Source organism: Meira miltonrushii (assembly GCF_003144205.1).
Source record: "Meira miltonrushii strain MCA 3882 unplaced genomic scaffold FA14scaffold_2, whole genome shotgun sequence".
Classification (NCBI taxonomy): domain Eukaryota; kingdom Fungi; phylum Basidiomycota; class Exobasidiomycetes; order Exobasidiales; family Brachybasidiaceae; genus Meira; species Meira miltonrushii.
In genome coordinates this window covers 2,005,143-2,025,282 of record NW_020289944.1, presented here as the reverse complement: position 1 = coordinate 2,025,282, position 20,140 = coordinate 2,005,143, and the positions used below count along the sequence as shown (strand labels likewise).

General features: G+C 42.7%; 11 protein-coding genes across 11 annotated transcripts; 5 read left to right on the top strand and 6 right to left on the bottom strand.

The window, feature by feature from the left end:
* Positions 1–8: 8 nt before the first annotated feature.
* FA14DRAFT_178753 (putative small nuclear ribonucleo protein F) lies at positions 9–347 on the top strand (the record flags this gene model as incomplete). Its single annotated transcript, XM_025500870.1, has 2 exons — positions 9–17; positions 87–347. The coding sequence occupies 2 exons, from the start codon at positions 9–11 to the stop codon at positions 345–347; spliced, it is 270 nt and encodes an 89-aa protein (XP_025355686.1).
* Positions 160–3,489, bottom strand: FA14DRAFT_172027 (uncharacterized protein). Its single transcript, XM_025500370.1, has one exon. It carries the CDS (start codon positions 3,389–3,391, stop codon positions 473–475), a length of 2,919 nt encoding a protein of 972 aa, XP_025355685.1. The 5' UTR covers positions 3,392–3,489; the 3' UTR covers positions 160–472.
* Positions 3,490–3,835: 346 nt separating this feature from the next.
* Positions 3,836–4,266, top strand: FA14DRAFT_111209 (Rhodanese-like protein; the record flags this gene model as incomplete). Its single annotated transcript, XM_025495938.1, has 2 exons — positions 3,836–4,149; positions 4,218–4,266. Coding segments are annotated over 2 exons (363 nt in total), but the record flags the coding sequence as incomplete, so codon positions are not given.
* A 27-nt stretch (positions 4,267–4,293) lies between these two features.
* On the bottom strand, positions 4,294–5,553 carry FA14DRAFT_160549 (putative U5 snRNP-specific 40 kd protein). The gene has a single exon (XM_025498724.1). It carries the CDS (start codon positions 5,501–5,503, stop codon positions 4,364–4,366), a length of 1,140 nt encoding a protein of 379 aa, XP_025355683.1. The 5' UTR covers positions 5,504–5,553; the 3' UTR covers positions 4,294–4,363.
* Positions 5,554–5,678: 125 nt separating this feature from the next.
* Positions 5,679–9,041, top strand: FA14DRAFT_121334 (translation elongation factor 2; the record flags this gene model as incomplete). The annotated part of the gene is made up of 2 exons (XM_025496459.1): positions 5,679–8,256; positions 8,365–9,041. The coding sequence occupies 2 exons, from the start codon at positions 5,679–5,681 to the stop codon at positions 9,039–9,041; spliced, it is 3,255 nt and encodes a 1,084-aa protein (XP_025355682.1).
* A 179-nt stretch (positions 9,042–9,220) lies between these two features.
* Positions 9,221–9,875, top strand: FA14DRAFT_189350 (uncharacterized protein; the record flags this gene model as incomplete). The annotated part of the gene is made up of 3 exons (XM_025501720.1): positions 9,221–9,282; positions 9,351–9,442; positions 9,525–9,875. The coding sequence occupies 3 exons, from the start codon at positions 9,221–9,223 to the stop codon at positions 9,665–9,667; spliced, it is 297 nt and encodes a 98-aa protein (XP_025355681.1). The 3' UTR covers positions 9,668–9,875.
* On the bottom strand, positions 9,712–10,374 carry FA14DRAFT_154795 (uncharacterized protein; the record flags this gene model as incomplete). The annotated part of the gene is made up of 1 exon (XM_025497711.1): positions 9,712–10,374. One exon carries the CDS (start codon positions 10,372–10,374, stop codon positions 9,712–9,714), a length of 663 nt encoding a protein of 220 aa, XP_025355680.1.
* A 224-nt stretch (positions 10,375–10,598) lies between these two features.
* Positions 10,599–11,261, bottom strand: FA14DRAFT_184593 (uncharacterized protein; the record flags this gene model as incomplete). The annotated part of the gene is made up of 1 exon (XM_025501398.1): positions 10,599–11,261. The coding sequence occupies one exon, from the start codon at positions 11,259–11,261 to the stop codon at positions 10,665–10,667; it is 597 nt and encodes a 198-aa protein (XP_025355679.1). The 3' UTR covers positions 10,599–10,664.
* A 2,092-nt stretch (positions 11,262–13,353) lies between these two features.
* FA14DRAFT_184591 (uncharacterized protein) lies at positions 13,354–14,490 on the bottom strand (the record flags this gene model as incomplete). The annotated part of the gene is made up of 1 exon (XM_025501397.1): positions 13,354–14,490. One exon carries the CDS (start codon positions 14,488–14,490, stop codon positions 13,489–13,491), a length of 1,002 nt encoding a protein of 333 aa, XP_025355678.1. The 3' UTR covers positions 13,354–13,488.
* Positions 14,491–14,974: 484 nt separating this feature from the next.
* On the bottom strand, positions 14,975–17,774 carry FA14DRAFT_189349 (uncharacterized protein; the record flags this gene model as incomplete). Its single annotated transcript, XM_025501719.1, has 3 exons — positions 17,247–17,774; positions 16,458–16,871; positions 14,975–15,580 (listed from the first exon to the last, which is right to left on the bottom strand). The coding sequence occupies exons 1-3, from the start codon at positions 17,736–17,738 to the stop codon at positions 14,975–14,977; spliced, it is 1,512 nt and encodes a 503-aa protein (XP_025355677.1). The 5' UTR covers positions 17,739–17,774.
* Positions 17,775–18,050: 276 nt separating this feature from the next.
* FA14DRAFT_160547 (MFS general substrate transporter) lies at positions 18,051–20,140 on the top strand. The gene has a single exon (XM_025498723.1). It carries the CDS (start codon positions 18,126–18,128, stop codon positions 20,037–20,039), a length of 1,914 nt encoding a protein of 637 aa, XP_025355676.1. The 5' UTR covers positions 18,051–18,125; the 3' UTR covers positions 20,040–20,140.

Genomic DNA, 20,140 nt, shown 5'->3' with positions numbered 1-20,140 from the left:
TCACCAATATGTCATCCGTGCGTTAAGGGCGTTCATATCCCACAGATAGAGATAGCGCTGACACGATCTACCCTCTGCTTATACAGATCACACCGGTGAACCCGAAACCGTTCTTGCAGATGCAAACAGGAAAACAAATCCTAGTCAGACTAAAATGGGGAATGGAATACAAAGGTTTCTTGGTCAGTACAGATAATTATATGAATCTACAACTAGCAAACACAGAAGAATTCGTTGATGGAAAATCAAACGGAATGTTGGGAGAAGTTTTCATCAGATGCAACAACGTTCTTTGGTTACGCGAATTGAACGATGGAGAAGAAGGAAAAGCAGAACCATCATCGTAAATCGTCAGCAAATTCCACTCGATGTACACCACCACAATCACACCCTTGTATCAATAGCCTATTCGACAAAAGCATTTATGCTCAACGCATTTGATTGAATTATAGTATCTAGAGAGTATACATATCTATGTGGATTGACTTGCAGACCAGGCATCATTCAGAACAGAAAATACAGCTCCACCAAGCATTCGCTCTTCGATCGTGTTGGATTTTGGGGTCAATTTATCCGGATGCAAACGACCAATTGCACGCATATACACCTTTTTGACTTGATTGTCCATCACTAATTCGTGCATTCCCACCTTTTTCCATCCTAAACCTGGCCAAACAACTTCATGCAAGCTTGCAAGAAGAGCACGAACGTTGTTCTCCTTTCCATTTTTCCAAGCTAAGATCCGTCCATCAACTGAATCACGCAAAGAATCTTTTGTTGCTTCTTCTTGAGCTGTGGCTGCATTTTCAGCCCGCAAACGTTCCTTGACTTTCGCTTCTGCTTTGGCAACAGCACTGGCAGCAGCAGCCCTAACGCGAGCATTGTTGACAGGTTTGGGTCCTTGGGCAATTGTTCCATTAACATCACCACCTTTCAACATCTTATCACATCGACCTTTTCCCTCTTTAGCAGCACGCATGTTTGAAACTCCGTTCGCTCCACTTCCTTCTTCACGTTCGTACTTTTCCAGCAAAGACCAAACACTCAAAGCCGGATCCCATCTCTCCAGCATTTCTTCTGCTTGTGCTCTTCGCAATAAAGCCTTTGCGTAGCCCTCTCGCAAATTCACTTCTGCATACTCAGGCAGAGGCAATGGTACTTCTTCTGAGGGACGGAAAAGTAAGAAAGGTGAAGATTTTTTACCTTCCTCCACAACGATCAAATGTAAGATTGCAAGTGTATCATCCAAAGCACCTTTTGCATCTCCATTCTTGAGTCTAGCGTTCGCACGATTGTTGAGCAAAACGACTCGTCTAATAGAACGTGGATTAGCATCTAAGGCACTCAGTGCAGCACCATAAGCAACTTCTGCTTCTCCATAAGCACCTCTTTTGAATAATTCATTGCCCCGCTGTTTGTGTCTGGAAGCAGTCTGAATAGCACCTGCCTCATCTGCTATTAGTTGCCTTTGACGCTTCGCAACGGCTTCCTTGACTTTTGTGCCATTCTGGGGCGTTGAAGAGCGATTACCTGACATCCAACTAGGCGTGGTGTTCTTTTTGGTGGCTTGTGGTACCTCAGCAGGACTTGTCTTTCGTTGCTGCGACGTTGCCCCATTCGAGCTACCCCAGAGGTCAGCAGCAGGTGGTTGTGTTCTGGGAGACGCACGTTGCTCTTCTACCACTCTTGCTTTATCCTTCGCAGCTTGGCTTCGGTCGAAGAATGGTGGCGCATGATCCTCCTCGCCATCAAAGTCATCTCTGAAGCTGCTTCCCTTCCTATGCTCTCTCTTTCCATCTTCTTGAACTGTTCGCTCTACACCCGGTGCATCTTGGTCTTCATTCTCAGCATCTACCATCCACTTTGGCTTTCCTTGCCATTCTTTCCGCTGGCCTCCATCTCGTGAAGGAACTGCCCATCTTCGACTACGCGCACGATCACTTCCTGCTGCTGGACTGGAACGCCCGCTGCCAGTGGCCGATCCTGCTCCACTCCCACCGTTGTGTTCGTCTAATGCCCTCTGAGCCTGGGTTTTGGCTGTAGACCAAAGTGCGTTCGCTTTGCTGAACATATTGGCTCCCAATACCGAAGCTTGAGCGTATAATTGATCTGCCTGCTTCTGCCAATCAACCGGTGTTTCCGATCTAGAACTTTCATTCTCACCCTGTCTTCGCCTCGAGAATCCGGCATCATCATCATCCCTTGATCGACCAGATTGACGTAATTGCTCTTCCCTTTGCAGCCTTTCAGCGAATTTACGATCCCGCTCCTCCTCAGTATCCCTATCTGCGTTCGGAGTGCCCCGTCCTGGTTGACCTCGAGAGCCTTGCAGTAGGATCTCCAAAGCTGCTTGTACATTTTGTCCACCTGGAGTTTGTGAGAGTGCATCACGCGCTTGCTGAGGTGAGAAGCCCATTTCGACAACCTGACCGATAACGTGAGGAGGAGGTGAGGAAGTGCCAGCTTTCCGGGATTGAGTCAGTTTTGGAGCTTCCTCATCTCCAAAGGCATCATCGAAGGTAGACGAAAGAGGTTTTGCAGGTCGACCTAAAGATCCCAAGATACTATCCTCTTCGAGGCTGCTATCGCCTAATAGAGAGGCCTTTCCTCTCCTGGTCCGGGAGTTGTCTGCATGTCCGTTTTTAGCCTGTGCAGGCCTTCTTCCCGACTGTTCAACATCTCCACCCCCGCCCAAAGCCGAACTCTGAAAATCTGCCGGGTCTTCGAATTCTGAAAAGTCGAAAGGATCTTTCGAGGCAGGTTTCTTCGCAGCCGGGACTATAGGCGAGCTTCTCTGGTTTGTGGTGGACTTAACAGTAGACTGTTGCCTATTTGAGGATGCACCACCGAAATTCCATAGATCATCTTCTTTGGCGGTATTTGCAGCTGCGACTTGTGCTGGTTGTGGATTTGTACGTCTTTGTGTAGTGCTACTGCTACTTCCGGACATGAAATCATCGAGTCCATCCCAAGCTGCATCAGCCTTTTGTGTACTAGCTGTAGGGAGTGGTGACTGTTTCCTTTGTGCTTGATATATTGAAGGCTGTCCGTTGTTATGTTTCATCCTTTCTGCCATTGTCATTGTAGCATTATTCGTATTTGCACTCGAGCTATCGAAGCCCAACAATGATGAGAATGCATCGTTTCCAGACTTCGATTGTGTAGTGGCTTTGGAAGCGTTTGTCTGCTGTTGCTGTTGAGGCCTTATAGCATTTCCACCTGAAGGCATCGATCGTGTGAGTGCTTCAAAGTTGTAAGATGCCATTCCTCCGCCCTTTCCGGTGTTTATTTTAGACCCATTGTATGGTTTTGAGCCATTTGACGAGGCTGTCTGACCATTTGTGTTATTGCCGGACTGTTTGGTCCAATCCAAGTCCAGTAAGTCATCCATGTTTGATGTAGTAAAGAAGGTATGTATGTCGACTTACAGCTGTCCCTGTTTATTTTAAGCATTGGCTGTTTTGTTATTCTGAAGCGCGTCAGGAGGGGTGCCGCCTTTCTATAAATCAATCACGCTTCATTTGGAAGGGAATGCAACACTTTATTATACCCGATCAAGCCAATGTTTGGAAGCCGCGCACGGGCATTAAGCTCATCAAAGAAAGAAAACCCTCTTCTTAACTCCACCTCATACCAACCATCACCATCAATCATGGCTGCCCGTACTATCCTCACAGGCTCCGCTCGTCAAGCTTCTTCGGCTTTGCGTTTGAATGCTTCTCGCTCTTTACAAGTTTCGGGAAGATTTGTTACCAAAGCACCAAGTACCGCTCCTTGGCAATCAATTGCTCTTCGTCAATTCCAATCATCTTCCATCTGCTTTCGTGAAGCACCGAAAGATGCTCAATGGGCCAGCAAAGGAGATGCATCTTATGATGAAGTGAAAAAGCTAGCATCACAACCAACGGGTGAAGTAACCATCATCGATGTACGTGAACCTGATGAAGTGGCTGCAGGCATGATTCCTTCTGCTGTCAATGTTCCTCTTACAAAGTTTGAAGATGCTTTCAACAAAAGCGGAGGAGCAAACTTCCAACAACAGTACTCTTTCCCACGACCTGGCTTTGATGATAAAGTTATCTTTTATTGCCGTAGCGGTAAGAGAAGCGCACAAGCACAGGATATCGCAAAGAAGAATGGATGGCAAAAGTGAGTATCGGACTGCAAAAGATGCGACCGTGTTCAGCTTACTGACATTTTCCCCTTTCTTGACACAGCACTCGAAACTATACCGGCTCTTGGTTAGACTGGGTATCAAAGGAAGAAAAGTGAAGAGAGTCTCACTCGAAAAGATGGAAAAGCACAAATGTCTTGATTGTTTAAATACTAGTACATGCAGTAATATTACACTATTGTTAAAGCATTAGGGTTCGATTTCACCCAAGAACATCGTAGCATCAACCGATGCAGACACAATGATTGGCTCTTGTGGATGTAGGGCAACGGCCGTACATGTACCACGATGTCCGGGCAACTTGTACAAAATATTGCTATTGTCCACGTTCCAAATTGTACATGTTCGATCTGTCCCGCCTGTAGCCACTCTCCTTCCATCCTTACTCCATGCTGATTTGATCAACAGGTTCTCATACCCACTTGTCGTTGCTCCTTGCAAAGTTCGATAAAGACGTACGTTCTTTGATTGTCCTGGCAATGGTTCAGGCGCAAAGGGTTGTACGTCCCATATACAGACGGTATTATCCATTGCAGTCGAAAGAAGATTTGATCCTGAAGGTGATAAAGCGAGGGATGTGATTGTGTCTGTATGTCCCTTCATAGAGAACATGATCTCCTTCCGCATAAGATCATATACGTGTATCTCATTGTCCAATCCACCGACGTATATCTGACCGCCATCATCAGAGAAGCAGACTGCAGTGACCGGATAAGTAACATCAATCACATCCAGAACATCACGCTCGTTCGGATCCCAAAGCATCAATTTCCCATCATCTCCTCCGCTTGCCAAGATTTCACGTCCACCAGGTGCACAAGCGATACAATTGATGATACCTTTATGACCTCTTAGTCTTCTCAATTTTGCACCTGCCAAAACATCCCATACAATCAACGTTCCATCTGCTGAGCTAGAGAATAACTTTGGTTGAGTATGTGGTGCGCTTGGTGACCAAGTGATCGCTGTCACCGCTTTGGCATGACCAGACAGGATACCTATATTTCGATTTTCACCAAACGTTTGCCAAATTGAAATTGTTCGATCAGAAGAAGCAGCTGCGATCATTTGACCATCAGGTGAGAATTTTACATCAAGTATTTCGGATGTATGTGCTCCTGTAAGAGAAACGATTGGAGATGAAAGACTGCTGGTTCGTTTTACTGATCGTATTAGTCCTTTTGATGTACCATCATTGGCGGATGAGATTGCTAATTGCATCGTTCTTGCTCCATCTTCATCTTGACGTGCTCTTTTTACCATTGATGATGATGATGCACTGGCGGCATCACCATTTATGTTGGACGAGGTCTTCCTCTTATCCGCCATGCTGTCGTTTTCCCACGAGTGAGAGAGTTGAGAAGTAATTGTCATCCAAATGATGTCTTTGTTTCTTCTTGAATGCATTAACGCGTTTACAAGCAAGCTTATATAACCACCCAAATTTTCATTCTTCTCAAAAATTAGTGTCTTCTCCACTACTCAGCTTCACAACATCATCGCAATGTCAAAGAAACAACAATTCTCTTTGGCTTCGGCCAATGTGAGATGTGCAACATTGATGGGACATGTAGATCATGGAAAATCATCTTATGCAGATTCATTGTTGGCATCAAACGCAATCATTTCTTCACGTCAAGCGGGAAAGTTGCGTTATTTGGATTCAAGAGAAGATGAACAAGAAAGAGGAATCACAATGGAAAGTAGTGCTGTCAGCTTGAACTTCAAAACTAGACATTTACGTCCAGATGGAACACCAGGAGACGTTCAAGATTGCATGATCAATCTCATCGATACACCCGGTCATGTCGATTTCTCAAGTGAAGTGTCAACCGCAAGCAGACTTTGCGATGGTAGCTTGATCATCGTTGATGTTGTTGAAGGTGTATGCACACAAACAATTATGGTGCTAAGACAAGCTTGGAGTGAAAGATTATCGCCAATCCTTGTACTCAACAAGATGGACAGGCTGGTAACTGAATTGAAACTTTCACCTATTGAAGCATATCATCATCTGAACCAACTCATAGAACAAGTGAATGCAGTCATGGGATCATTCTTTGCCACAGAACGTATGGAAGATGATCAGAGATGGCATGAAGACAGAGAAAGAAGATTGCAAAAGAAGAAGGAGGAGCAGGATCAAAAAGCCATGGAAAGCTTGGAAGATGCCGACGCCACCACCTCAAATGGAGAAAATGAGGCAGCAGAACAAGAGGACAGGTACGAGGAGTTGGATGATGAGGATATCTACTTTGACCCAGGAAGAGGTAATGTGATCTTTGCATCTGCTATAGATACCTGGGCTTTCCGACTAGATCGCTTTTCCCACCTATACGCAAAGAAACTTGGAATACAGGAGCGCAAATTCCGAAAGGTTCTCTGGGGAGACTTTTATTTTGACCCCAAATCAAAACGAATCATCGGTCACAAGCTAAAAGAGAAGCAGGGCAGAAATTTGAAGCCAGTATTTGTGCAATTCGTGTTGGAGAACATTTGGGCTGTTTATGAAAGTGCAGAAAATCGTGATCAAGAAAAGATCGAAAAGATTGTCAAGACATTGGATCTAAAAATTCATCCTCGCGAGCTGAAATCAAAGGACACCTCAGCACTAGTGCAAACGATATTTGCCCAATGGCTTCCTCTGGCTTCATGTACTTTTGGTGCATTGATGTCAAACATCCCCGCCCCTGCACAAGCACAAGCGATTCGGATTCCAAAGATGTTGCATCCTGATCTGAGCTACTTTTCCAAAGCTGAACCTCGCAATCCTCTAGAGGTGGACTTGTTCTCTGCCCGAACTGGCCCTGAAGCTCGTAGATGCGCCTATGTGAGCAAAATGTTTGCTATCCGTCGTGGTGATCTTCCTGAAGGCAGAAGACGAGAATTGACTGCAGATGAGATGAGACAGAGAGGGCGGGAAGCAAGAGAGAGGGTACAAGCTATGAAAGACACACTCAGTGCTACAGGCGTGACTATTGATCAAAGCAGTCTCGGCGCAGATGGAACCAACGGCTCCGCGGTACCAAATCCAAGCGATGAGCTCACAGATGAACAAAAAGCCGAAGAAGTCGTTTTGGGATTCGCACGGCTGTATAGTGGTACATTGAGTGTTGGTCAGACGATCAGCGCTATCTTGCCCAAATACAATACGGCCCTGCCTCCAAACCACAAAGCCAATCTGAAATTCAAAGTTGACGTCACAATTGAAGGCCTATACATGATGATGGGTCGTGAACTGGTGGCTGTGGCGGAGGTACCTGCTGGAAATGTGTTTGCTGTTCGAGGTTTGGAGGGAATCGTTCTCAGAAACGCTACATTGTGTGGCTTGCCATCCAACGCAAATCAAGAAGAAGAACTCAAGATTGAGGATGTTGTCAATTTGGCTGGGGTAAGCAGACTGAACTCGCCCATCGTTCGAGTTGCTCTTGAACCCAAGAATCCAACGCACATGTCCAAGTTGGTAGAGGGATTACGATTATTGAATCAAGCAGATCCATGCGTTGAGACGATGGTACAAAGTACAGGAGAGCATGTGATCGTTTGTGCTGGAGAATTGCATCTTGAAAGATGTTTGAAAGACTTACGTGAACGGTTCGCAAGATGTGCAATTCAGGCCTCTCCACCTTTAGTCCCCTTCCGTGAGACGGCAAAAAAGGCTGCGGAAATGCCACCTCCCAAGACTGAGGGTGCTCAGAGGGGTACCATTCATGCCAAAACTGCTGGTGGCCAAGTCGAGTTAACAGTCCGTGCTGTTCCTTTGCCAACAGAAGTAGCAGACTTCTTGCTGATCAATAGCCGGATCGTGAAGAGATTGCTGCAACGCGAACGTCATCAAGATGGGGGTCTTGCTTCAGAGGTAATGGAAGACAAAGAAGGAGAAGGAGCAATTCAACAAGATGAAAGGGAAGTAAAGATGGACGTCTTTTGGGACAAACTTGATAGTTTGCTGGCTAAGAGTGGACCAATGTGGAAAGATGTCACGAATGCAATCTGGTCCTTGGGCCCTCGTAGGAGTGGTCCGAATATGCTTGTGGATAAGCGGTCCGAAAATAATAGCAAGCTTGCATCTTTGCGCTCACGTACATCACCTGATGCAACCACAAAAGCGGCAATAAATGGCTCACAAGTCGATGATCTTGCAGCTAAAGTGGAAACGGGCATCAATCTTGATGGAGATACGGAAACAGAATCTGGTCCTTCCAAGACTGCATGGTCTCTGGCTGATGTAGAAGAGGCGATTGATACCGGTTTCCAACTGGCTACTTTGCAAGGACCAATGTGTGCTGAGCCGATGCATGGAATGGCCTTCTTTGTGGAAGGTGTTGCAGTCGTAAGCGGTGAAGAATCGAATGCAACTCAAGTGAACCACTCGCAAATGACAAGTGCTGTGATTGGTTCTATGCGTGAATCCTGTCGATCGGGTCTATTGGATTGGAGTCCTAGGTTGATGTTGGCGATGTACACGTGTGATATTCAAGCTTCAACAGACGTTTTAGGTAAAGTTCATGCTGTACTGTCACGAAGACGCGGTAGGATCACTTCGGAAGAAATGAAAGAGGGCACGTCATTCTTTACTGTCGGTGCTCTATTACCCGTTGTGGAATCGTTTGGATTTGCAGATGAGATCCGAAAGCGAACTTCGGGTGCTGCTAGTCCGCAATTGGTTTTCAAAGGGTACGAAATCTTTGACTTAGATCCATATTGGGTGCCACGTACCGAGGAAGAATTGGAAGATTTGGGAGAATTTGGAGAGAGAGAAAATGTGGCAAAACGGTATATGGATCGTGTACGGAAACGTAAAGGGCTGTTTGTCTCTGAGAGAATCGTCGAAGGGGAGAAACAGCGTACATTGAAGTCTAATTAGGCAGATCACCGCCTCTGCAGTGTGCGGGGTTGTGTTAAGATGGAGACCAGCGCGCCGAATGGCTGTGTTGGTGGCAAGGAAACTCATGAAACCTTTTTGAGAGAGATGTGATGTATAGTACAGGCATTGCCTCTTGCAAAATTCATCCTCTTGACCACATACTTTGCGAATCTTACAAAATGCGAATTCGCAGTACACTAAACATTTTTACGATGCTGCTTGTGGTGACGATACTCTTGAGGTAGGTGGGTGGTTGCCATGCTAAAATTAATACTGCAAATACTGAGACTGTCATCATCTCAAACACAGTTGGACTTCTACCGCCATTGCCAGACCAGTAACATTCGACAAAGCCATGGGAATTGTTGATCAAGTTGCCGATGTTATCATCCCACCAATGCGTACGCACATGAAACATTTTAAAAAGGCACATTTGAACGGTAGTAGGCTTACGAAATCTCTTTCACTGCCTAATTAAATCAGGATTACGGAAACGAGCAAATGGCATTGGTTCTTTACCCAAATCGGCTCAAGTCCTTTTGCAAGCCGTTGGCAAGATGGGACAATTGGCGAGTAAGGCAAAGAAGACAATGACCCGTTTGTCATCGAAAGGAGGGCGACATTGATGAGAGAATATAGAGTGTTGATTTGGACAGTAGTTCTTCAGTTTTTACATGATTGTGCATTTATTTTTTGATTTATCGAACTGTTTGAGGTATGCATTGGTCGTATCTATAATCTGCTGACAAGCTATCCTTTTGCTATAAGTATCTCTGGCTCTCTTTATATCTGCAGCGATCTGTTTCTCCTGATCGTCGGTGCTAAAAGTACCACCTGTTTTTTTAATTGAGTCTGTGTTGTCTTTGTGATACTTTGCAATCGTTTCTAGTACATCCAAACGTTCATTAAAGGCATGATTGATATCGCGAAATTTCTGAGAATGACAATCGATTATTTTTGAAGCCAGCTGATGCATTCTTATATTTTTTTTGGTATCGAGATATTTCATATGTTCTTCAACCCATTTTTGTTGATGAGAATGACCTTCATGAATACCTATATTTGCGGCCTCTTCAACGGAAAAGTCATACTTGTACTGTTCTTGCTTGATTTGACCCGACCTCTTCTTTGCTAATCTGTTCTCTAAACGAACAGATCTGATTTCGGCTTTTTGATCAAAAGGGCGAGTATAATGCGTCAGAGAGTGCTCCGGTAATTCAGATGGAGAATGGGAGGGTTTGTGGGTGGCAGTCTGGCTGGGATATGCAGAAGTGATCTGTACCAAGAAGGTGCATAATGGCAAGAGTAAGAGTGAATTGCTTGGAGAAAACATTTTTTCAAATGCTCCCTGATAAAAAGCTAGAAAGACAAAGGGTTTGATAATTTTGCAGTCTTTTTCAGTGGAAATGGTAAGGGGCGTATAAAATGCAAATCACTCATATAGTAAATAAAGTGCAACGAGTTTTTCGAGTAATTTGAGCCCTAATGTAATACACAGATCGACATTTCCCTCGAAAACTTGAAATCATCAAGGCTTGGTGTTGCAATTCCTTTGATAGTACACTTGCGCACAAAGAGTCAATGACAGCCCCACCACACGCTGGGCGGTAGACATACAGTGAATTATTGATGTCCATGTTTCTCGAGAAATATTTCATTTGCGAAGATGACGCCAGACAATACATCTGACTCTTGATTTCGCTTTCGACGTTTGACGTAAAATTCATAGTCATGGTCTTCTTTTAATCTTTGATCATGCTTGCCTTTGTTCTTTAGTTGATCCATTTGGCTTTGTATATGGCTAGGGATGCGTTTCAAAGCTCGTGAACGCTCGTATAAAGCCTTACTTACTTCGGAATGATCCTTCAAGATCTTTGACATTCTTTTATGTCTTTTGAAGTTATGCTGGGCTCTTTGTTGTTCTCCATACTTCTTGATCCATTCTTTATGATGTGTATTTCCTGGTCCTACACCGGCTTTTTCTGCTGCTTCTACTGATTCCTCGTATGACCAGTGTATGTTTGCACCTTTCCAGAGTCTATTATAATTTTGGTCCCTTTCAATTTTAGCTTTTTTCACCTTTTCTGCATGCTCTTCAGGTGTCTTTCCTGGTGAAATCGGACGGGTATATACCTTTGGAAGTGGTGGATCCATACAAACCACCACAGAGGAAGCGAATAAAGCGGAAAAGATCAGTAAGCTCACTGTTAGCGAAGACATGGTGTTCTCAGATCTATACGTCTCTGGCACAATGAGGTAGAGACCAGAAAGGACAACACTCAAAGCTGACCCTTGCACATAAAAACAGCTCGTAATGCAATTATTTCACGGGGATACTGAGAAGAAGCTGTACATTTGGGTGCGAAATTTGCATACATTACCTCGAAATTGTACATCAGTCGGAAAGCTTATCACGCTCTTTAAGGTATGTCCCGGTTTCTTGGATCATTTTAAAGTGTTTATCCTTCTCTAAACTTAGTTTATCATCTATTTTGCTATGCTTCTCGAGGTGCTTCACATGAATATCTTCGCTTGAAAATCACGTTTTCCGTAAAATATCTTTCTCTTCTTGTACTTTCTTGGTATCAGCTTGCAGTTGCTTTACTCGTCCTTCAAATGTTTGACAAAGGCATTGCGCTCGGCTTTGTGAACTTGCGGGATCGGTCACTCGGATTCCAATAACAAATCCACAACGCTACAGGATATTTATATTTGACACAAAAGACGAAAACCAGACTAACTCGAAATTGTGCGTCGGTTGGGAAAGTTGTTGTGCTCTTTAAGATATATTCTTCGGTACTTATAATAGTTTTGAGGTGTCCTGCCTGGTCCGGCACGATTCTATCAATTGTCTATCATCCTTATTGCGATTGTCTATTTGTGATGCTCCGTATTCGAGTATCTGGTAGCAATGCACGAAGAATGGGGCAGCTAAGTACTGGTGAAATAAATGGTGGGCTGGAGCACCTATATCCCCAATGCTCATTGAATATCTCATCATGACCTTCTACAATGCTGTGCTTTACATGAATGGAGAAAATTGAATTATACTACTTCATAATTGCGCATCGATTGGGAAACTTGTTGTGTTTGTCAAGGTACTTTGACGTCTTAAGAACAATGCTCCAATTTCTATCGAATTTTGCTTGAAATTCTTTCATGTCCCTAGGTGCCCCGAAAGTGCACTATCTCAAAATTGTACAACTATTATGGAATCTATCGTGTTTATCAAGGTATTTTCTCGTTTTTAGCACAACTTCCCTTTCTCTTTGAATTTTCGAGTTAAGCTTCAAGAACTGATCAGTTTCTTCATAACAATGCTTCGAGAAAAGTTCTTGTTTAAATTCACCTTTTGCTTCAAGTTTATCTTTTTGCTTTTGTATCTGATCAGTCTTGAGTTTTAGAGTATTAGCTTGATTATCAAAAATTTGACTAAGTTCTGCATTTCCTTTAAACGTTTTTGAAACAGCTTGATGTAGATGCATGTTTGATTTTAATGCTCGTTGCTTCATATCCTGTTTTATCCACTTTGGATAACTAGTGTTTCTTACTCGTACGCCTCTTTCCTCTGCTTGGTCTGTTGCACGTATGTAATCTTTTCGTTTCTTCAATGAATCCGTTAATCTTTTCTTGGCAATTTCGTTTTTGAATCTGTTTTTTCGTATTTCAGCTCTTCTTTCACGATATTTCTGAAAATAGGTTGGAGCGCACTTTGAGAATTGGAGACAATTATTCAGAGTGTAAAGAATCAAAGCAAGAAGTTGTAGATTGTACCTCATCATCTCAAAACGTTATTCAATTGAAAGCCAAAGAGGAACTTTGTCACAAATGTCCTTTAAAAATGATTATATGCATCTTTTTCGGGGCCTTGTGTGTAGCAAAAAATACGCAAGACAATGTGTACTTCGTTAAAAAGCTATGCTACATCATTTGCAAGTATTCTCTAACCCCGAGTGTTGTTTTTTAACTTGGATTGTTTCCGTTGTCAATTATCTTGTTTTCAGATTCAAACATTCATTCTCATCAACAGACGCAAAGGTACTTGACTGTATACTTGCGCAAGGTGACGCAGTAATTAAAATGCCCAAAATACACTTTGCTTCCCATTCATCTATCTACACTTGGATTATCGTAGTGTGAAACGATCGAGTTTTAAGTTATGGAACTATACAAATCGTATCTACATATCGCGACCCTCGCATGACTGCTATGACAGCAAACATGATTGTGCTCAATGTACAGCATATATTCCCCGCAGATAAGGTGAAATTAGCGCACACTACGCTATCTTATATTCCAACATTAGAGACGTCTTTGGGGCTCCTTCGGATTGCAAAATGCTCACGGACAAAAGTATGATCATAATTGTAAACAGCAATCGTGGTACCCGGCACTATCCCTTGCTCTTCCTGACCGTTCCTAGATACGAACGTGTTCCTACTGCTGTTTACGATTTCATACCCAAAATTGTCGGAAAAAGCGGGATAGCCCTTCCAAGTTTTACAGGCTTTCCTTGCCTACTTATCATTGATTTATCCAGAGCTATGAGGTGTTTGTAATTTTCGACCTTCTTGTCATAATTCCACTTTTTGAGATATTCTTTACCATGGTGGTCATCTTTTAAATCTTCATCATGGCTTCCTTCGCTCTTGAGCTTGACCATTTCGCTCTCCAAACGATTGGCTCCGTTCTTTAATCTATCAGCTTGCTCATGAAGAGCTTGACTAACGCCTGGGACATGTTGCAAATAATTACCAGCCGTTTCATGCCTTCTGACATTCGACTTTGCCTTCTCTAGTTCGACAAATTTGTCAGCCCAAGCGTTACGATTAGTATGTCCCTTCGGTACTTCTGCCTTATCTGCTTCAACTCTAGAGATAGTGAATTGCGCATGGTCTTTATGCAAACGCTTGAGCTCCTTTTCAGATGATTCAAGATTCTTTCGTGCAATTTGAACAAGCTCATACTCATAGTTCGTCATTCGGTCTTGTCTTTCAGCAGCTTCCATACTTGACCTGTCTCGACGTTTTCTTCCAATGGTTGCTGCGAATGAGTCAACAGCGTTACTTCTAAACTTTGCTGCGTATGAGTCTTTATCAGAGTTATTACCTTTTTGCAGACGATGCAGTCTGTATGATGATTTTCTTAAGCGATCTCGATTATATGAATCTTGATATTTGATTTCGTATTTACCCTTACGAGCAGATTCGTACTTTGTTTGACGCTCGTCTCTGTGATAGGACTTTTTTCCTAAACGATCATCACGATTATATGGTTTCCGTTGATTAGGCTCTCTCCTGGAACGGTCATTCTGGTATGACGGCGTTTTTCTCGAACGGTCGTCAAGAGAAGATCGTGATCGTACTGGCTGACCAATTGTTGGTGTCAGGTGTGTCAGGGTAAGAGTGAAGAAGATAATAACCAAGAGAATCATAGAATTAGAAGTCATTCTGCCTTTATTGTTTGAGAACAATTGGGAGTGTTATGAAATTATGTTTAGGACTGAAGTCTTTGCAATACATTTTATAGCAAACTTACCCTCATATCCCCTTACACGACGCCTCTGGGGCGTATCGTTTAAACAAATGAATACGCAAAATCTTATGATCAACAGAAAAGGGAAATTGGGTCTTTCTGATTTGGAAATGCGCTGCAATCATGGTGGTAGCTAATCACCACTTACCAACTTGCTAATCCTCGCCGAGCTTAAAAATTGCGCCAGTATTTGATTCAGCATTTTATACATCAGAATACAGTATTCAAGTTATCCAGCTGAAATCTAGTTGCCGCTGAATTTCAAGTTATTATATACGTATTTCAGCTTTACTCCCCGGGGACTAAAGATGAAATTGACCGTTCCTAGATACTAAGGTGTTCCTAATGCTGTTTACGATTTCATACCCAAAAATGTCGGAAAAAGGCAGACCTTCTCATCACGGGATAGCCCGTCCAAGTTTTAAAGGCTTTCCTTGCCTACTTATTATTGATTTATCCATATCTATGAGGTGATTGTACTTTTCGACCTTCTTGTCATAATTCCACTTTTTGAGATATTCTTTACCATCGTGGTCATTTTTTAAATCTTCATCATGGCTTCCTTCGCTCTTGAGCTTGACCATATCGCTCTCCAAACGATTGGTTCCGTTCTTTAATCTATCAGCTTGCTCATGAAGAGCTTGACTAACGCCTGGGACATGTTGCAAATAATTACCAGCCCTTTCATGCCTTCTGATATTCGACTTTGCCTTCTCCAGTTCGACAAATTTGTCAGCCCAAGCGTTACGATTGGTATGTCCCTTCGGTAACTTTGCCTTGTCTGCTTCAGATCTAGGAATAGTGAATTGCGCATGGTCTTTATGCAAACGTTTGAGCTCCTTTTCAGATGATTCAAGATTCTTTCGTGTATTTTGAACTAGCTTATATTCATCTTGCGTCATTCGGTTTTGTCTTTCAGTAGCTTCTATACCTGATCTGTCTTGACATTTTCTCCTACCAAGAGAAGATGGTGATCGCATTGGCTGGCCACTTGTTGGGGTCAGCTGCGTCAGAGTAACAGTGAGCAAGAGGATAACGGAGAGAATCATAGAGTTAGAAGTCATTCTGCTTTTACTGTTTGAGAACAATTGGGAGTGTTGTGAAATTATGTTTAGGACTGAAGTTTTTGCAATGCATTCCATAGCAAATTTACCTTCATATCCCCGTACACGCCGCCTCTAGGGCGTTTCTTTCAAACACATAGGTACGCAAAAAGCTTATGATCAACAGAAAAGGGAAATCGGGTCTATCTGATTTGGAAATACGCTGCAACCATGGTGGTAGCCAATCACCTCTTGCCAACTTGCCAATCCTCGCCGAGCCTAGATATGCGCCAGTACTTGATTCAGCAGTTTGTACGTCAGGATACAGTATTTAACTTATTCAGCTGAAATCTAGTTGCCGCTGAATTTCAAGTTATTGTATACGTATTTCAGCTTTAATCCCACGGATTTACTAGAAGGACATCGGAGGACAGGTTGAGTGTCGAGAGAGCCAAACAAAAGATACCAAAAATCATGAAGAGAAGTACCAATCTGTAAATTGACCACGTCAAAACGGTTATACAGGTCTAATTCAAGGAGATAGTACTGCCGTAACAGTCTATATGAGTTGCATATAAATAGTATACACGATCTTTTCGGGGCCACGATAGGATTGTAGAATGGCGTACCTAACACTTTATGATTCTATGTAGTCCCGATGCTGCATAAGATGAATTGCTATACTTTGTATTTGCTCCTATGTAAGATTGGAAAGTTCACTGTTTCATAATCCTATATTGATTGGGAACCGATCGTGCTCATCAAGATACTTTCCAGTTTTGTGAATGATTTCCCAATTTTTCCTAAACTTTGAATCAAGCTTTAAGTATTGATTCACATTTTTCAAACGATGTTCTTGCGAAAGCTCTTCTTTGAATTGACCTTTATCCTCAAGTTTAACCTTTTTCTTTTGGATGTTATCAACATCGCTCTTTAAACGTTTTGCTTGATTGTCAAAGATTTCATTGATTTCTGGATGCCCCTTGAATACCTTTGAAACAACTGTATGAAGGTGCATATTAGACTTTGCGTCTTGTTGTTTCATATCTTGCTTTATCCACTTTCGATGACTGGTGTTACCCGCTGGCATGCCTTTCTTTTCTGCTTCGCTTATAGAATTGAAAAATCCTTTCAATCTTCTCAAATTATCAGGTCTACGTTTGTGGGCCCTTTCATTTTTGAGTCTGATTGCACGTATCTCAGCTCTTCTTTCGCGGAGTTTTTGAACGTACGTTGGTGAACAGTCTGAGCACTGAAGAAGATAAAGAAAGATACAGTAAGCCAAAGCGAGAAGTCTTAATGTGTAGTTGATCATCTTAGAAAGAGAATATAGTTGTGAAGAAAAAAAAAATTTGCCGTAGGAGTTTTTTAAAGTACATCGATACACAATCTCTTCGGGGCCACTGTAGACTTGTGGATTGTTGCATACAACACTCTCTGAGCCTACGCAACCCTCACGCTACACAAAGTGCTTATGCTATCAAGACCTGCTGTACTGCTATGCATCGTGATGGCTCTATAAACACTATTTCATGATTGCACAACGATTAGGAAAGCGATCAGTTTTTTCAAGGTAATCACTTGTTTTACGTATAATTTTGCAATTTTGATCATAAATTGCATCAACCTTGTGGTAGTGACGATGTTCTTCTATCAGATGTTGCTCAGCTAATTCTTCTTTGAATTGACCTTTTTTCTCAAGTTTCTCTTTTTGCTCTTGCAACTTTTCAACTTTTGCCTTTAAATTTTGTGCTTGATTATCAAAGATTTCATTGATTTCTGGTTTCCCCTTGAATATTTTCGAAACAACTGTATGAAGATGCATGTTTGACTTGACGTCTTTTTGTTCCATATGCTTCTTAATCCATTTTGGACGACTGGTATTACCTGCCCGTAAACCTAGATCGTTTGCTTTGTTATGAGCCATAATACTATCCTTCAACCTCCTTAAAGTAACAGGGCGTCGCTTAAGTGCTTTGTCAAGTTTGAGTCTGTTTTTACGTATTTCAGCTCTTCTTTCGCGATACTTTTGAAAGTACGCCGGGGAACACTTTGAGCATTGAAGAAAACAAGAGAGAACATAAATAGTCAAGACGAGAAATCCTAACTTGTATCTCATCACACCAGAATCACTGTTTAAATACAAGGTTATGATCATAGTCAAGGAGGGATTAATCCCACGTAAGTCTCATCAAAGTACATCAAAATACATTGTTTCGGGGCAAGTATGAAATTGTTTAGCCCGTATCCACGCAAACGACAGTGCGTGTTGTGATTGTCTTGTGACTCGGATCAATTTCCGTTGTCTCCCCCTCTTCCCCAATTCGCCGTTCTGGCCGGAGAAATTAAAATTATCCGTGTCCGTTAGCGTGCATGCAAAAGAGATATAGAGTTTTTCCGAACGGTTTTTGTTTTTACCAGCGTGGGGGAACGGGCATAATGAATGATTTGCTCAGCATCAATATCGGCTTCATTTTCTACCTCTAACAACGATAATCAAAAAACAATGGACGCTGAGACGATAAAAGACATTGAGCAAGTTGAGCTTGAACTGCAGCCAATCCCATCACGAACGGAAACAACAACAGAAGATGGATTGGGTATACCCACAAATACGACTCGTAGAAGACCATCTTCTCATTCACGTGCTCGTGCCAATATTCCAAATCTAGACAACCTTAAACAACAACAACAACAGCAAGGAGGAGGCTTGGCTGACGAAGATGTCTTTGTTGTTGAGGAGGAGGAGGATGAGGATACAGAGAGACCGGAAGGATCTATCAAGACAAGAAAGGCGAGCAGCATAGGTAACGCAAGCAGACCAAGAAGTAATACAAATAAATCCACAGAAACGTCTGGATCGGGAGCAGGTGCTGGTGGAAGCAGCAGTGGTGGCCCATATGGTGTTATGCCCGTACTGGATACCGCTCCGCCAACTGCTGCTCAGTCAACAGAAGCTTTTGCAAATGTCTCTACAGCAGAACCAAGTATGCCAGCATTTCAAGCAAGACCACCAGAAATTCCAAATTTAACAGCAGAAATCATTTTCATTCTTATTTGTTCGACTGGTCAATTATTATTTGGATTTTTTCAAGGTGGCTGTGCCGGCTTACAATTAATCTTGATCGATAGATTAGGCATTCCTTCTTCTCAAGCACCTTGGCTTCAAGGTTCGTATCTTTTGGCAAATGGGCTTTCGGTCATCGTTTCAGGCCCATTGGCAGATCTTCTTCGTCCGAAATATCTGATGTGCGGTGCGTTTGCATGGCAAGCAATGGCAAACCTAATCGGCGTTTTCTCTTTATCGAACAAGTACCTATTCTTTGTCGTAAGAGGAATGCAAGGTTTAGCGGTTGGTGTTTTGGTTTCAAGCAGTATCAGCATCCTTGGTCGTATTTATCAACCAGGATTGAGGAAGACTAGGGTATTCTCCATCATGGCTGCAATGGCACCTTTTGGATACTATCTTGGCTTACTTCAAGGTGGTGCCTTCAGTTCCATACCAAAATACATCTTTGCAACAAACACAATCCTTGCAGGAATCTGTACAGGTTTGGGATGGTATGCGATTCCGAACATTCAACCTGCCTTACCCGGTCTAAGCTTTAGCAGCTTTGACTTTTACGGAAGTTCTTTGGCTGTTGCTGGTTGTGCTCTTCTTGTTGCCGGCTTAACTCAAGGACCGAGTGCGAATTGGACGCCATACACGATTGTGATTGTCATGTTAGGACTTGTTTCTATGGTTGGGTTCTTTCTTGTCGAGAGAAAAGTACGAAGACCGATCTTACCTCCAGCATTATGGAAAGTTCCCGGTTTCACGGCTTTGATTTTGGCTTATTTTCTTGGTTTTGGGGGATTTTTAGCTTGGCAATTCTATGCTATTCAATTTTGGTTAAGAATTCAACATGCTTCTCCACTCAAAGTTGCTCTTTACCAAACGCCAAATGCAATCTTTGGCGTCTTAGCAACATTTATCGTCAGTAGGATTGCCCATCTGGTTCACGGTCACTGGATTCTGGTAACAAGTATGATCGCTTTTGCGCTTGGTCCAGTATTCTTTCTTCCACAAACAGCAAACACTACGTATTGGGCTTTATCCATGCCAGGAATCGCTTTGGTAACTTTTGGTCCAGATCTGTCTTTTGCTGCTGCTTCAATCTTTGTTACTTCAAGTGTCGCAAAACATTATCAAGGTTCTGCAGGTAGTCTTTTGGTTACCGTTCAAAATTTATCAGCTGCAATCATGACGAGTATTTCGGACACAATCGGGGAAAAAGTACGTCAATCCGCTGGTGAAGAATCATTGAAAGTTTTCCATTCGATTTGGTGGTTCGATTTTGCCGCTGCAATCGTTGGTGCTCTTATCACTCTTATCTTTGTCCGAATTCCAAAAACGGTAGAAAAAGAGCACGAACAGTGACGGCAACCAGATACAATATAGGCATGTCGATATATGTATATCTTTATAGCGATTGTTCACAGCTTTCTTTTAATGCATTGTGTGTGTGGGGGTTTTATTCT

What these genes read in the sequence shown, in the direction of transcription:
- FA14DRAFT_172027 (XM_025500370.1), bottom strand. Translation starts at nt 3,391, where the DNA reads ATGGATGACTTACTGGACTTGGATTGGACCAAACAGTCCGGCAATAAC.
- FA14DRAFT_160549 (XM_025498724.1), bottom strand. Translation starts at nt 5,503, where the DNA reads ATGGCGGATAAGAGGAAGACCTCGTCCAACATAAATGGTGATGCCGCC.
- FA14DRAFT_160547 (XM_025498723.1), top strand. Translation starts at nt 18,126, where the DNA reads ATGGACGCTGAGACGATAAAAGACATTGAGCAAGTTGAGCTTGAACTG.